Below are 15,345 nucleotides of genomic sequence, written 5' to 3' on the forward strand. Positions count from 1 at the left end.
GACTGTTGAAAGTGAGGTATGACTGGAAGCCTTATCTTATCTTGGTGAACTCATACCCTTCTGGCTTTGTTTACAGACTGAGATCCTTCTTGATTAGTTGGTGTACTGTTCCCTGGGACACGTAGACAGTTTTAGTCACTGATCTTTGTGTACTTGAATTGTCATCTGTTACAAGACACCATGCTTTGCTTATCACGGTTTGGGTTTGATTTGTGGAAAGTTCCTTTCTGAATGGTCCTAGTGTCCCAATTTCATTTATATCCCTTTGTTTTACAATTTCATTAAGTACAAGAAATATTCCCATCTTGGAAATTCTCGATCTGAACACATCTTTATGATCTGATGTACGAATATTTTACATTTGAAAGAGCTGTTACATACCCTTTCCCAAAGTGATCAGTTTTCAGTAGCACCACACTACATATGCAACGCCAAATAGTGTCGAAATGTAGTTCTTATACGTTCCGTTCCACCCTAGACTTTATATCGGCTGTGATTGCCACATTGACGATATGCATAATTCAATCATTTTGATATAACATACTAAACGCTCTGTTGTAGACGTTAAGAAACATTGTCTGTCATGTTTTTAGACAATATAATGATAAATATATATTGACTTACGTAAAAGGGAAAAGATTCAGAATATTAAAGTTAAATCTGTGGGTCATGCAAAAATTAAGGAAACATGTGAAAGTCAGCTATTTTCTCTACGAGTGTAGAGATGGTTCTATATGTATGGTATGATAAACAAGCCTCTGTTTTACATATAAAGCAATCCGCCCAACCAGGCTTGCAAATTGCCTTCAAAAATTGGAGGCGATCAAAAGCACAACATTTTGAATAAGGAAGTCTTTAGTGCTCTTTATTGAAGTGGAAAAACTTGCCCAATAGAGCGTTTAGAACAACAAAGGGTTCTGAAATCATACTAATTAAGCCAATTTGGGCCAAGGATCCATCCGAAAAGTGAAGGCTGTGGTCATGAAGCAGAACCCTCTGATCCCCCCTACCCCAAAAGACAAACAACAAGGCTCACAAGTTTCTTGAAATGAACAGCAGGTTTCTTGAGAAATGTTGCCAAAGAAACTACAGTAACAGCAATGCCGCTCAACGACATTCTTGTCAAGTCTTTCGAATTTTTCTACCTTTGTTCTGCTAAGCGTCTGCTTAGAAGTAGTAAACCTAACAGATCAGCTGTTTATGCAAAGCTGCTCAAGAAGCTGGGTGAAATATTGACATGGCTGCTCTCCGAAAAACCACATTTCATGGCATGATCGATACAGGACCACTGTTATGAAGCAGGGAAAGCAGAAAAATCATAGTCTTCTGGTAAAATAAGACTTCAGTACTAGTGTGTTAAATTCAATCACTGTTCCAAAAAGTGTAATACGCCTTTCATATGTGATATTAAATATTGTTATGTTTAGAAGCTGCACATTTAGTTTACTCTTAACAGATGTGTATGAATAAAATGTGAACGATCATGTTTTATGAAATATGCTTATACAGGTATAACAAGATTTTAAAGATATGAGACATTGCTGATTTGCATTGAATATTTTAAATCTTTAACATGTTTTGATCATACTCTGCAAATAGTTATTAACCTTCAGACTTAGCTAAGACGGTTTTATAGATCAGACTATAAAGCTTTTACTGTATGGATATAAAAGTTTTAACCACTAAAGTGTGTTTGTAGCGTATGGCTCTACTATGCTGATACGAAAACGTCTTAGTAAGAAGTATAGCGATCTGTTATGTTTAACCTCAGATGGTCAAGCTTAATTAACCCTTCAGGCACGTGTAACTGTTATAGATCATTGAATAGTACAAGAGAAGCCTTATTATTGAAAAGAAAACAAACAAGGAAAGAACAACCTAATGCTATCGAAGAAATCCATTCCAAGAAAGATTATTAAAGCTTGTAAAAATATCTTCTCCACTGCTATGCCAAGTGCAAAGTGTGTTAAAATGAAGTAAAGATACATAAAGCTAATGGTGCTTCAACTTCAGAACTTCACAATAAAATACCTTGGAAATCACCGGAGATTTCTAACCTGACAAGGAAAACTGTAATATCAGAAGTACAAGCAGTTCAGTTAACTTTGGGAAGCGCTTACAGCCACAGCGGATCACCAGAACGGAATGGGGTTTAGTATGGACATAAGCCTAATAGGGTGAATGTTGGTGGAAGACTTATAAAGCTACCCACCTTTTTCTACAGCAGCTTTTGAACTTTATCTGAGAAACGCAATGGACTTGGCGAGAACATGACTGAAATGGCATAATTAAACATGAGTTTTTATCCTATTAGTGTTACCTCTGGCCTTTCTCCATATTATAGTTGGTTGTGGTAATCCATTTGCTGAGCAGTGAAGATAAACGTCTCTTCCTTCCACAACGGATGCATTTTTAGGAGAAATTATCCAACGAGGCGGTACTGAATAAAAAGAAAAATTACACTAAATGGAAAAACAAGTCAATAACTTTAAGTTACAGGTTATAACTCAAGCTCAGTTCGTTGGCAGTAAATAATAATTTTGAGTAATATAGGTAGTTTCTTATCATTATCTTGTAAAACCGTTGATTTACTTTTTGTTTATTTATGTTCTCGGAAACATAAGAAGTTAGTTTATATGTTTTGAACAGGCCCCCTGATGAGCCAGTGAGGGACATTTTTGTTGGAAAAAAACACCAACAAAAAACTGCACAATCCGGTTTTTCTTAATTTGAACTGAATTTGTTTTTATATATATTTTTATTGGCTAAAAAGAAGACATTTCCCGCAATATTTTAGCATTGAGGCTGCGAAAAGTGATTTGAAGCGGTGAAGTGAGTGAAATTCGTCAGTGTAGTACGAGCTTAACAGCCAAGCACAAGAAGCCGAGTACAATATTATGCCTGTAGCTGCTTTCAAAATGTTCTTGTCTGCTCATCCTATTGCTGATTATAGTGATTTTCGACCTTCCCTACCGAATTGCAGGTGATCGCATCTCAATTGAAAGCTAAACTTAAAATGGATAGCAGAGGCATAAAAGGTTGGCAATTGCTTAATTAATGATGCTGAAAATGTAGCTTTATTGATATATACTGAATTTACTCCCAGCGGTTAGACCTTAGTAGTAGCTAGTATGGAAGTATGCTGTATTTCACTTAAAAATATCAATTAAGAAACAAAGACTTGTTTCGAAAAGATACGTCCAAACCACCCTCTTTGGGAGTTTCCGGATTTAATATTTAACAAGTTGTAGTGTAAAGACACCCCTTGGCTTCTGAGGGACTTGTTAATGTTTCCCTTGCGAAGTCGTGCAGTTCTAGAATCTGCTATAATAAAGAACTGCCTCCAAGTTTAAAACGTTCTTCAGTGTTTACAATGAAAAGGAGACTTATAAAGTCACTGAGATTACGATAAAACGCGGTGTGAAAGCAATGTGAACATTCACGATACTTAGAAAACATGTAGGATAAAATTAATAAATGATATTTAAAGAAACCTAGTAAGTTCAGCGATTTCGGTTTTTAGAAGTTTTGATCTATAATTTGAACATAAGAGTTTACCATTCACTATTAATTCTGTTGTTTTGTTCACCGAGGCCACCCTATTGGAGGCAATGCACATGTAAGTTCCACTCTCAAGTGCTGTTACACGGTGAAAAATGATTACTGAAGAATCATGTGAATTGTCTACAGTCATGTGATCTTGACTAGTCACTGGTTGCATTTCTTTTTCCCAGTGTATTCTTATGGGGGGTTCTCCCTCGATCACGCTACAATATAGACGAGCTTTTACACCCTCTGTCACTGTTACTTTTTTGGGGAAAAAATTTTCGTCAATCACTGGAGCCACTGAAAAAAAAAAGAAAGAAAATAACTGATTTCAGTATGCACAAATAGAAGTATCCTTAGCCAAAGTCATAATAGGGCATTGTTTGATATTTTAGTAAATAACATTAATAATTAACGACCTAAAAGTTGATTAGAAGTAAAATAGAAGGTGGTAATTATTTCTTAAGGTAATTAAAACTTCAAGCATTTTCTACGAGGAATTAAAGTTTAATAGGTCTTCTACAAAATTAATCAACACCTAACAGGTATTCTCTCGATTAATTAACGTTTAATAGTGTTTTCTTACAGTATTAACATTTTACAGGAAAACAGATATGAGCAGAAGGTTCCAAGAAGAGTTAAAACAAAGTATTGGATACAAAACGAGCCGCAAAACGTTACACGTCGATACTCAAATATAAAAAAATAATAAAAACTGAAGTATTTAAACTATGTTTTCTTAATTTCTTATTTATGTACGCGCTCTATTAAAATAAGGTAAAATATAACGGAGGTAGATAAAAAACTTGATTTATTTAAACAGATAATAATTTAAAAGTGTTTGGTATCCATTTTAAAAATACATTGTTAGAGGTTTGAGCAACAACAAGCAAAGTATAGGAAGAATAAATATCAGTTATTGAGGAGAGCAATCAGAGAAAGATTAATGTCCAGATCAAAGAACAAAATAAACAAATTAGAATTAATAAGAAATGTCTAATTACGAGATATTGTATGAACTAATATATATAACAATAAAACTATGAACAAGAATTACTACGATATCTTGCTTGCAGTATTAATAGGACAATAGCATTAAGACAAATGACTAAGTTCTTTCATGCGTATTCTGTAGCCTACCTTAATTTCACATAGTGACTTAGCTTCATTCTCATTTTACTACCCAGGAGTTAGAACGATTAGAACATTTGTTTTTTCCGTGTGAGACAGGTATTTTAACTCCAAGATGAGTGATTCAGACTTGTTAACAATAACATGGAGATTTTGCAATTTAAAGAATCGCTTTCGAAATCCAGTTTTTTTATCTAAGCATCTATTTTTTTATGAAATACTAAATTTCGCTTTCTTTATACTGTCATGTTTAAAAATAGCAAAACACTACATTTAAAGTTTTTTAAATTGCAAAACCTCAATGTTAGTGATTAGAGTTATGGGATTAGTCATTGAATTACATGTCCTTTTAATTTTTGTATATGTCTATGCTATTTCATTACGGACAAGTTTTTTCTTTAAGTATAGAAAATACGTTACAGAACTTCAGATACTTAAGACTGAGTGGAAAATTGAATAAATCGTTTAGTTAAATGCCAAATCACTTCGTTTATTTAAATGAAAAAAGGGGAAGATCAAGTAGTTTCGTGAAATCAGTAGAGAAGCCAGGTATTGCTTTAGACCAATTAGACCAATAGAAAGCGAAGGTGGTTATTCTGATAAAACCCATTTATATTATAACAAAGCTGAATTAAGAAGCTGTAGGCATAATTCTATATCACGCCCTTGTACTTCCGATTGGTACACAATAAATGAGGTCTTTTGTTCTTATAAACCATGAGAAAAAAATTGAATAAAATAAACATTACCTCGTTGCTCATGACCTACCTACCACTGAGACGTAAGTAGAGCCACTGGCAATTTGATCCTCCGGATTTCTTACTGTGCAAGTATATTTTCCTTTATCCATCTGTCTATGAACATTGCGGATAATTAACGTTCCATATTCGTCGATCTCTTCCCTATGACTAAGGGGAAGAAGAATTCCTCCTGAAATTAATGAAAACATCAGCATCAGTATGAAAACATTAAGAGTATAAAGTATATAGATACAATAATAGCTTTATTAAATACTGTTGACCAAATGTAAATCAATATACTATTTATAAGATATAGAAGTGCTATTAATAGACTATTAAACTGAGATTACTTCACTGACATTAAGATTATTTAAACTTTTCATTTAATCTCTTATCAACATGAGAATATTTAATCATTACGTCCTCTTCGTATTTATTGGACTGATATAAATATTAATATTAATTGAAGGTAAAATAAATATGTATATATATAGCTTACTTCTCTTAACTAGAAACTCTTCTGAGGAAAAAAAACAACATAAAAGTCGATATATTTACGCTCTATTCGAAAAGCCCCTAGTGGCACAGCAGTATGTCTGCGGACTTACAGCGCTAGAAACCGGTTTTCGATACCCGTGGTGGGTAGAGCACAGATAGCCCATTGTGCAACTTTGTGCTTAACTATAAACAAACAAACTGTTTGAAAAGAACAAATTTTGTTTATTAAAATGATTATGTAGTATTTAAGTTAAAATGATTGCTAAAAACAAGATATCTTTATGGGTTGAATTATTCTTTTGTATTAATTTCTTAACGGTCAATGATGGCTCAGAATTAAGAGTCTGCGTTTAAATAGTATAACTTTCTTTGTGTTTTGAAAAGATACGGACCAGTTCAGCTTAAAATTATATAAGTACTATGAATGAAGACATTATAAGAAGTTATCAATGCAAATCTTTTAAAGCAGTGCTTCTCAACTGGGTGAATGGTTCACCCAGGGGTTAATGAGATCATAATTAGGATGAATAAGAATGATGGGTGAATGAGTATTATCAGTTATACTCTTGTTCGGGTCCATTTCTAAATTATTGTTTGGAAAAAAAATAACATTATTTTTCATGCATATCATGCACAATAAAACATCTGTCTTGTCTTCATTCTTAAAACGAGCCTTCGACATATGGTTGTGTTTATTATCACAACACCATGCTGTGACAAAGTTTGCTTCAAAAAGATTAAGCAGAGTAGGTCTGTCTAATAGTTAGAAACAGCTGGTTCTCCCCACATTTCTTCTACTTATACTCATTCTACTTAGATTTAACCTTCCTCTCTTCACATATTTTGTAATATTCATTTCTTCTCACCGTTAGGACCTTTAATATTTTTATCATTTTTTTCAATGTAAGTTATGCGCGTTTCTTTTGAATATCCTACAATCTCGTGTTTGATGCTTGATTAATACTAGAAAACACACAATATAGAGGTGATAAAATGTGTTTAACTTCAGAATTTCATTTCAGTTCTGCTGGAGTTTCCTGTCAAAAGTTTTCGCGTTAAATTTATTGATAATTTAATAATATCAATTCTCGTACTTTTTTTGTCTTTTTACGAACTAGGGTGAGTGAGCTGTTGTAAAAACTTATAGGGGTGAATGATATTGAAAAAGGTACAGAAGCACTGTTTTAAATGTAAGGTTTTTAACATATCTTATCTAGTGGTGTGCTTTTGGGAGAATTGTTACAGTTTTGTTCGAAATTCTTCTCCAAATATTCCATATTAAGCTTATTAATAGTGCCTATTGCATGTTTGTTCAGTATCATTATGTATATACATATATATATGCAGTGCACCAAGCAAAGTTTTTATAAATTGAATATGATCGAGGTATTTGGTATTTTCAACATGAACGGAACATTACGTGCCAGATGCCCATGTCAAAGACTCTAGTGTTCAGTCAAAGCCATCCTAATTTGGAACTGCTTATTAGAGGAAGGTTAATCGCTCAGCAGAATCAGTTGAATATGTGGTTACTTTTAATAGTATTGCGGGATTGACTTTCACAGTTATAAAGCTTTATACAGTTGAAAGTGGTGAGTGTATTAACAGTATATCGCGCCTTGAACCTTAGACCTTACGACCCACAGTTCGACATGCTGCCACTTGGCCTTGCCATCTCAAAATTGACTGAGAATACTCAACTTAGCTGTTGTACAATTATAGTAGATGCGAGTAGGATATTCCAGTTTATTCGCAACTATTTATTTATAGTATTTTTATAAATCTTTGTTTTATTTAAAGAAATGTTCGTGAAAATAACCTAATTTTTGTGTAATTTTAAAGTCCATTCTGGTGTAAAGCTTTATAGCAACAACATATTTTCTAAACATATAAAATTAATGACGGATGATAACATTGTCCTTTTTCAATATCACTTTTTACCATTTAACTGTGAACTAGTTACAAATTATAAAACAATAACTTAGTTTTTGTACTTGAAAAAAAATTAATCAGTACTAAAGGATTAACTTGGCATAGCCTGGTGATTAGGGCGCCCAACTCGCAATCTGCAAGTCACAGGTTTGAATGCTCGTCGTCAAACATGCTGGCCATTTCAATCAAGAGGGCGTTATAATGTGACGGTCAATCCTACTATTTTTGGTAAAAGAATATCCCAAGAGTTATCAGTGGGTCGTGTTGACTAGCTGCCTTCCCTCTAGTCTATCACTGCTAAATTCGGGAGTGGTAGCACACATAGCCCTTTAGCAGCTTTGCGCGAAATGAAAAAACAAACTAACAAAGAGCACTGAAGAAACGTACAAAGAAGTCAACTCAGTGCGTCCTTACTTCTTATATTCTTTCTTGGTTAAAGCTAGGATGATCATAGGAACTTTCAATATTTCATGAGTGAAAGCAAGATTCGTCATTGTTAAGATTCCTCTTTCCTGAACATAATTTAGAAACATTATTGTGTAAAATATATATATTCATTAACAATTTTCTTCATTATCATTATTTGGGTAACTATTCATACTGATTTTACTTTTAGTGTTTTTGGAATAAAAAAATAAGGATCATTCTAAATAATAAACCTAATCACAAATAAGGTATTTTGAATTAAAGGTAAGGCACGAATCGGCTTTAAAAGACAAATAAGTGTAACGGTTAAACGTTCAGTCATTTTACCTCTTTCCCACGTGATTCGTTCAATGGGAAAGCCACCATACGGACACCTAAGGACAAGAGTGTGACCAGACACTACAGTAATGTTCCACATCGGTCTAATAAACGGAGAACCACGGATGTTAAGTCTTTTAGAATGTTCTATGGAATTGACGTCATTCGATGCAAGGCAAGTATAGAGCCCACCATCTTCTACTTTTGTATCTGTGATATTTAAATAGCTGACCATGTTGTCTTCACTAGAGAGGTAATTATTCTGAGCTATCCGATAGGAGTTGTGCACTGGTTGATTATCTATAAACCATGTGATGTTTGGAAATGGATTGGCCGTTGCTGAGCACATGAGAGAAACTGAGATGCCAGGGGATACATCTTTTTCTTGAAAGCTGGATATAAAGATTGGTGCGACATCTATTAGGAAAAATATGGAATATTCATAATGTATACTTATCTTTAAAATATATAATCTTAATGTGTTTAATACCAGAAGCACTTCTTTTACTTATACTCGTAATTCCTTAAGTTTTCATGTTAAAAGACCGCCAATTAGACACCTTGTGAATGTGTAAATAGATTAAATTAGATAAGACAGATAAGCAGAAATGTTATGAATATGTTTATTTTATATAAAAATAACAAAAAATATTGCTAGACACTAAAACATTTTTACCATTAAAAAAATTTTCAGGTCCCTACTTCTAAGAATACTTAATAGTCAGAAATAGATAGAAAATAACAAAATTTTTAATTTGTTAATTAAAACCATTCAATAAGTAGATAATACATACAGGAGTAGATAATAAATACGCGTAGAGGGATTGATAAATAATTAGATGGATTACAGATAGATAGAATCAGTAATATTGCTTTTGACTGACCAACTAAAATAAAATAAAATACAAATAATTAATAAAGAAAATGTTTGAATTATGCATTGATACCCGCTATGGCTAGCTCCGATGTTCCTTGAGCGGATTCCTCGTCGTTGAAGACGAAACATTGATACATTCCTCTATCAGTTCTGTGTACAGGTGTAATTTTCAACACCGACTCGGTTAACAGAGTAATTCTAGAATCTACCCTTAGAGGGCGCTGATCCTTCACCCAGGTTATTGAAGAGACTGGAAAGCCCTTGATGGTGCAATTAAATAAAGCGGAACTGCCCACCTCTATGATTTGAATTTGAGGATTAACGGTTATTTGTAAGCGGTCTGTAAAAAATATAAAGAGAGTATAGAAGTTAATTTTTAACTTTATTACAAACAACTAATTTAAAACTACGAAAACAACACCAATTAGATGAAATTTTATAGAAAAAAAAAGAAACACCTGTTTGTTATATATTATTAGAACACTAAATGCGCTCCCATGAAAGAGATTTGTCTTTAAACGCAAAATGGTTGTTAAAACACCTACGTACATATAGGGCGTTAAACATCGAGTTGATAACCAGAGAAAACTTTCAAAGAAAGATTGATAGAATAATAATATTCGCGACAAGAATTAAACTTTCATTTCATGAGACAGTAAGAATTTAAAGCAAAATAGTCTTGAAGTGGGGATCATTTAAAAAAATGCCAAGTTTTACATGATAATGCTGACTTAAAGACCAGAATTCACACTTTAACTTAAAAGAAGTAATGAACATATTTAAACACAAAATCTTTTTGGCCCGAAAGAGGTCCAGTGTGCAGCGTGCCATGCTGTAGATCTGAGGTCTTGTTACTCTTAAAAAAACCACGCTCTGCATCTTAGGATGTGTTATAAGAGTGACGAACAAATCCCGCAATTCAGTCAGATTAAAGACCTAGCGGTGCGTGGTGTTGACTAGGTGTGTTCCCTCTAGTCTATAATTTCAAAATGAGGGACGGCTAGGGCAGGAAACTCTCGTGTAATTTTGCGCGAAATTTAACAAACAACAAAAAAATAAACATTCAGAATATGTGTGCACATATACAGACATAACAAATTGTGTGACCTTAAACACTTCTTAACAAGAGCAATCATGATATGCAAATATACTCCCTCTAACATAAAATCAATAGCTTACTTAAGTAGATAATATTTTGTATAGTAAAGAGTTCAGATTTTGAGTAGGTAAGATTTAAACAAGCTATATCATAAATTCATACGTTTAAGGCATTTAAATCATGATAATAACGAAATTACTTGTTTATAATATAATTAAAAGTAATATTAAAAACAAGTTACAGAACACTGACAGAGTCAAATTTACAACCACACCTTCTCTACGTAACCTTCTAGACCAGACGATATCTACTTTTTTCTACATGTGTCCTAGAAGCGTTCTTGTGGTCTATACTCTGAACCTTTGAGTTAGATTTAGCTACATTGCAACAGTACCAAAATTACATTTAACCGACTTTTCTCTCAAGCTTATGTTTTGAAACTTTTGAATCGCATTCATGAAACCTAACAAGTCAACTTTCTTAGTTTCTTATTATTTACTTTGAGTACTTTGAGTTTTTGTAAGTTATGTACCGTCTACAACTTACTCGTCACCTTCAGGGTTGTTTTAGTTCTTTTCTCCTCAACACTATTGTTCGTTACACAGACATAGAGACCCTCATCCTCCCGCAGAGTGTTACGAAAGGTTAAAATACCGTGATTATTTTGCAAACGGTTTGTTGACAGCACAGGATCCAGTCTTCCATGTTGTTCTTTATACCATCTGTAAGAAAATAGTATTACAATTTAAATTAACAAAGAAAACAAATGTGAATTACGGAAAATTATGACTGGAATAATTATGTTATATAGCTTCTGTTAAACTACCAATAGTGAGGGTAAAGTGGTAATAAGATTACAAGGAAAGTTATAAGTTAATTACGGAAAATTATGACTGGAATAATTATGTTATATAGCTTCTGTTAAACTACCAATAGTGAGGGTAAAGTGGTAATAAGATTACAAGGAAAGTTATAAGTTAAAGGGGTCCGTTGAAAAAGAGACAAATATGCCTAAAACAAAGCGTTTTATTCCTTTAATGAGTATGAACATATTATTAATCTATATTTTTTGTGGAAATTTCGTAAAAAAAGAGAAACTTTAGAAGACTGGTTCTCAAACATTTTTGTTCGCAGACCACCAACATTTTTTTTTCAACTGAACTGACCAAAATGGGATCAATATATTATGTTACCGCTTCCTTTCAGTAATTATGTATCGTTTCAATGCCCCACCTGAGAGGAGCCCTCGATACACAGATAGAAAACCATTGCGTTAGAGTATTACAACAAAAAATATTTCGAGTAAAATAATTAGGACTATATATATATATTGTAGGTAGTTAAATCTCACAGTTCTGTTTCCTATTTTACAGTTTCCTTACAAATGATGGTCTGAGTATATAAAACAAAAGTAAAACAAATCACAGTCTATGAATCAGAGTAGCCAACCTTCGGTAAATTTACGGACAGTCAATGAAATGAAGTAACATTCTAACGTTATCAGCAAACTAGTATATAGCATAATCTGTTTCTTTAAAGACGTCAGTAAAAAAGGCAACTCTCTGTCTGTGTGTCAGTAAAAATAATTGTAGGGTTGGCAACCTTGCTATCAATTATCTTTGCAAAGCTTAAGGTACATATCAATATAGGCCAACATGCAAAAAGTTTGGCCAAATCTGTATTTGTAATATTTAATGACAGTGTAGAATGTGAACAAATTAACAGCTATTTTAAGATAACAAATAGAAAATAGGATTAATATACAGTATGCTTTTGGAAACATTTTTTCGAAAGTTTCGACTATAACGCTTTTTATAGGTTTCTCTTTTTATTAGAAAGTGTACCACATTCTCCAGTACACTTTAAGTTATATAAAAAACAACAACATCATCTGATATCGATTATCTTATTCGTAATGCTACAACTTTATGGCTTTGAGACAGTCAAAAACAAGCACGAACAGTTGACAGAAGTTTCTTACAACGTAGGTTGCAAAAGGTACCCACAAACATTTTCCCCATCAGATTATAGTATTAGACACGAAAAAAAGCAAAACCAAGAGTAACTAAGCACTGGGATATATTGCGAGAGACGTAGTCGATGTTTATCCTTTTAAGATAAATAGCTTAGCAAGAAAAAACTAAGGATTTTTTCAAACGTTGCGAGGACAAGTCTTTTTTTAAAAGGATACAAAGCCTATTCACAGATATAAGTTCTTAGGAAACTGAAACGTCTATTTCTATACTCTTAAAAGAAAATGCCTACCCTAAGTACTTGAGAGAGTCAAATAACAAAAAGACAACAATAAAACATCAAGTCAGTGATGTCATAAAGAGTTTCAAAAATGCCAAGAGTTATTCAATTTAAGTAAAAAAGAAAACCAGGAACTAAAAATATGTTAAAAAAGACAAATATGTGAAAGCACAAATGCTAGAAATAACAAAAAGAGTTAATTACTACCAACACTGAAAGCTATGTAAGCAAAGTCAAAGACATTTAATCCATAAATCTCTACACTGTAACTCCAAACAAAAAAAGTTGGAAAGAAAGAGTTGGAGAGCTGAACCAGATGAAGGTAAAAAAACAACTTAACCCTATCATATTTTAAAAAACATCCAGCCAAACTAAAACTGGTTGGATAAAATATATTTGTAAGAATATTTAAAAATCTCTTTGCTTTTTATTTATAGATTATAAATATTTATGTTACAAACACTTTTGGGAAGATACTTTTAATTGGGTTGCATTCAGATATCTAATAATTTGGCGTCAAACAAAATTTTATTTGAAGTAAATTGCTGCATTAAAGATTTGTTACGTTAGAGAAAGATACAGGCTATTGCATATGAACTCACATTACTACTTCCAGATGTAATATTATTTCTCTTTTTTCTGGTTATGATAGATAAACAGAAGAGCAATTGGATGCACGTTTGTTTTCTTTTCTTGAAAAAATAAAAATCCAACTTGAATTAATCAATATATCAACGAAAATATAAAACCACGATTCCAACAATTTAATCAAATGCTATGTATAAAATAATTTCAATGGCATAGCTAAATCTTCAAATTGAAATTGGTGTCTTCTAAATGCAATTCCAAAGAAGAACTTGTTAAACATCAGAACAGGGAAGAATAACTTGTTAAGACTTCAAATTGAAATTGGTGTCTTCTAAATGTAATTGAAAAGAAGAACTTGTTAAATATCAGAACAGGGAAGAATAACTTGCGTGTTTGACTGAATAATGTAGCATACAAAGCTCACTACATAAACTGTATTGGAGACACAGGACGGAAGTTTCACATCAGGATCGCGGAACTTGTATGAAAGTAATTGCAGCAAAGTAATTCCTCTCATCAGTGCAGTTATCGAACGTTACCTTAACATCCACAGTTTACCCTGGCTAAAGAAAGCATTGAATATAGAAATACTGAAAAAAGCAAACACTTTCCTTCATAGGTAATTCAAGGATTCTTTCATTATCAAGAAATTAAGCCCCACGTTTACCATGACTGCGATTGACTGATGTAATAAACTCTTGAGTTCTTTAAGATTTTTAAAATTAGTCTTCATTTAGAAAATAAAAAGAAATAGATTATCATGTATGTATTCATTATGTTATTATCCTTTTATTTATATCAAACCATTGATCATAATTCTAAAAGTCCGGATTCGATGCACATGTATGAATTGTTCTTTTGCATCCAATGAAATAGTTTGACGTTTGATATGAACTTTGTACAGGTTATGTAGAATCTACAAATAACAATTATTATTTTTATATGTGATACTTGTGCGAATTGCAGTTTTTAAAATTCGAAAGTAGTTTGTCATGAGTCAGAAGGTTTCATATAATATATGTAACATCTTTTAATCCCATTTTATGTCGATTCAAGAAGCTGCTTAGGCCGATCTAACTAACCATACCTCATCTTTTCCCACGCAAAACATTTCTTTTCAGGTAATAATTCAACACCATAACTCAAGTGGATAATAAAATGATAAAGCAAGCATTTCGCAAGTTGTAAAAACACACACACAACAAAACATGAAGACTGTAATTGTGGCAGAAATTGTTCACAAACATCTTTACTACTAGCAACATATCAAAAAGCTAAGTTTTTATCTCTATTTGTTTTATCTTTACATTACTCACTGCTGAAGTTAAAGACATATAATACGATTAAAAACAACAGAAGTAATACCTTGTATTACGTGCGGGGACTTTTTTCAAACTTTTCGGAAAATTTTATCCAAATTCTACGCCATATCTGCAGAAATAATATTAGCTAAATAATTCCTTTAAGTCACTTTGGATAAAGGCATTGGCTAAACGAATTAATTATCAAAAAAGTCACGTCACTAAGAGTCTAATAACACAGGTTTACGAATTTAAACTTCGTAAAAGTTGTTTTGGTTTTAATAACTGATTTTCCATAACTCAGCTACGCAGATTTCGAAAATAATAATTTTTTTTCTATAACGTACAAATCTGGAAAAAAAAATACTCTTACTTAGATCAAATTATTATTTCGTTTAACACAATGAATTATTTTTTATTACTATGTCTGTTGATAAAAATACAAATAAACTGAAGAAAATAAAAGAACATTGATGTCAAACGAATATGCATCCTCATTCATACTGGTTTTCTTTTGTGAAATCTACGTCTTTTAGTCTCAAAACTCATGTTGTGGTCTTTCTTTTATGTATTGCGTCTGGAGCATTTCGTTTCAATGACCAGCAGTAATATGCCATCATGCTGATGTTCCAACTT

General features: G+C 32.5%; 1 protein-coding gene across 1 annotated transcript in view; it reads right to left on the bottom strand.

Moving 5' to 3' along the window:
* LOC106478202 (Down syndrome cell adhesion molecule-like protein Dscam2) overlaps positions 1-15,345 on the bottom strand; it is a 135,025-nt gene that overhangs the window by 53,959 nt on the left and 65,721 nt on the right. The window contains exons 6-11 of the mRNA XM_022381761.1: positions 11,114-11,289; positions 9,539-9,808; positions 8,601-9,008; positions 5,446-5,607; positions 3,559-3,846; positions 2,321-2,440 (exon numbers count right to left, since the gene is read on the bottom strand). Of these exons, the coding sequence (XP_022237469.1) occupies positions 2,321-2,440; positions 3,559-3,846; positions 5,446-5,607; positions 8,601-9,008; positions 9,539-9,808; positions 11,114-11,289 (1,424 nt within the window). The remainder of the gene's footprint in view (positions 1-2,320; positions 2,441-3,558; positions 3,847-5,445; positions 5,608-8,600; positions 9,009-9,538; positions 9,809-11,113; positions 11,290-15,345) is intronic.

This window comes from Limulus polyphemus, unplaced genomic scaffold, assembly GCF_000517525.1.
Source record: "Limulus polyphemus unplaced genomic scaffold, Limulus_polyphemus-2.1.2 Scaffold189, whole genome shotgun sequence".
Lineage (NCBI taxonomy): Eukaryota > Metazoa > Arthropoda > Merostomata > Xiphosura > Limulidae > Limulus > Limulus polyphemus.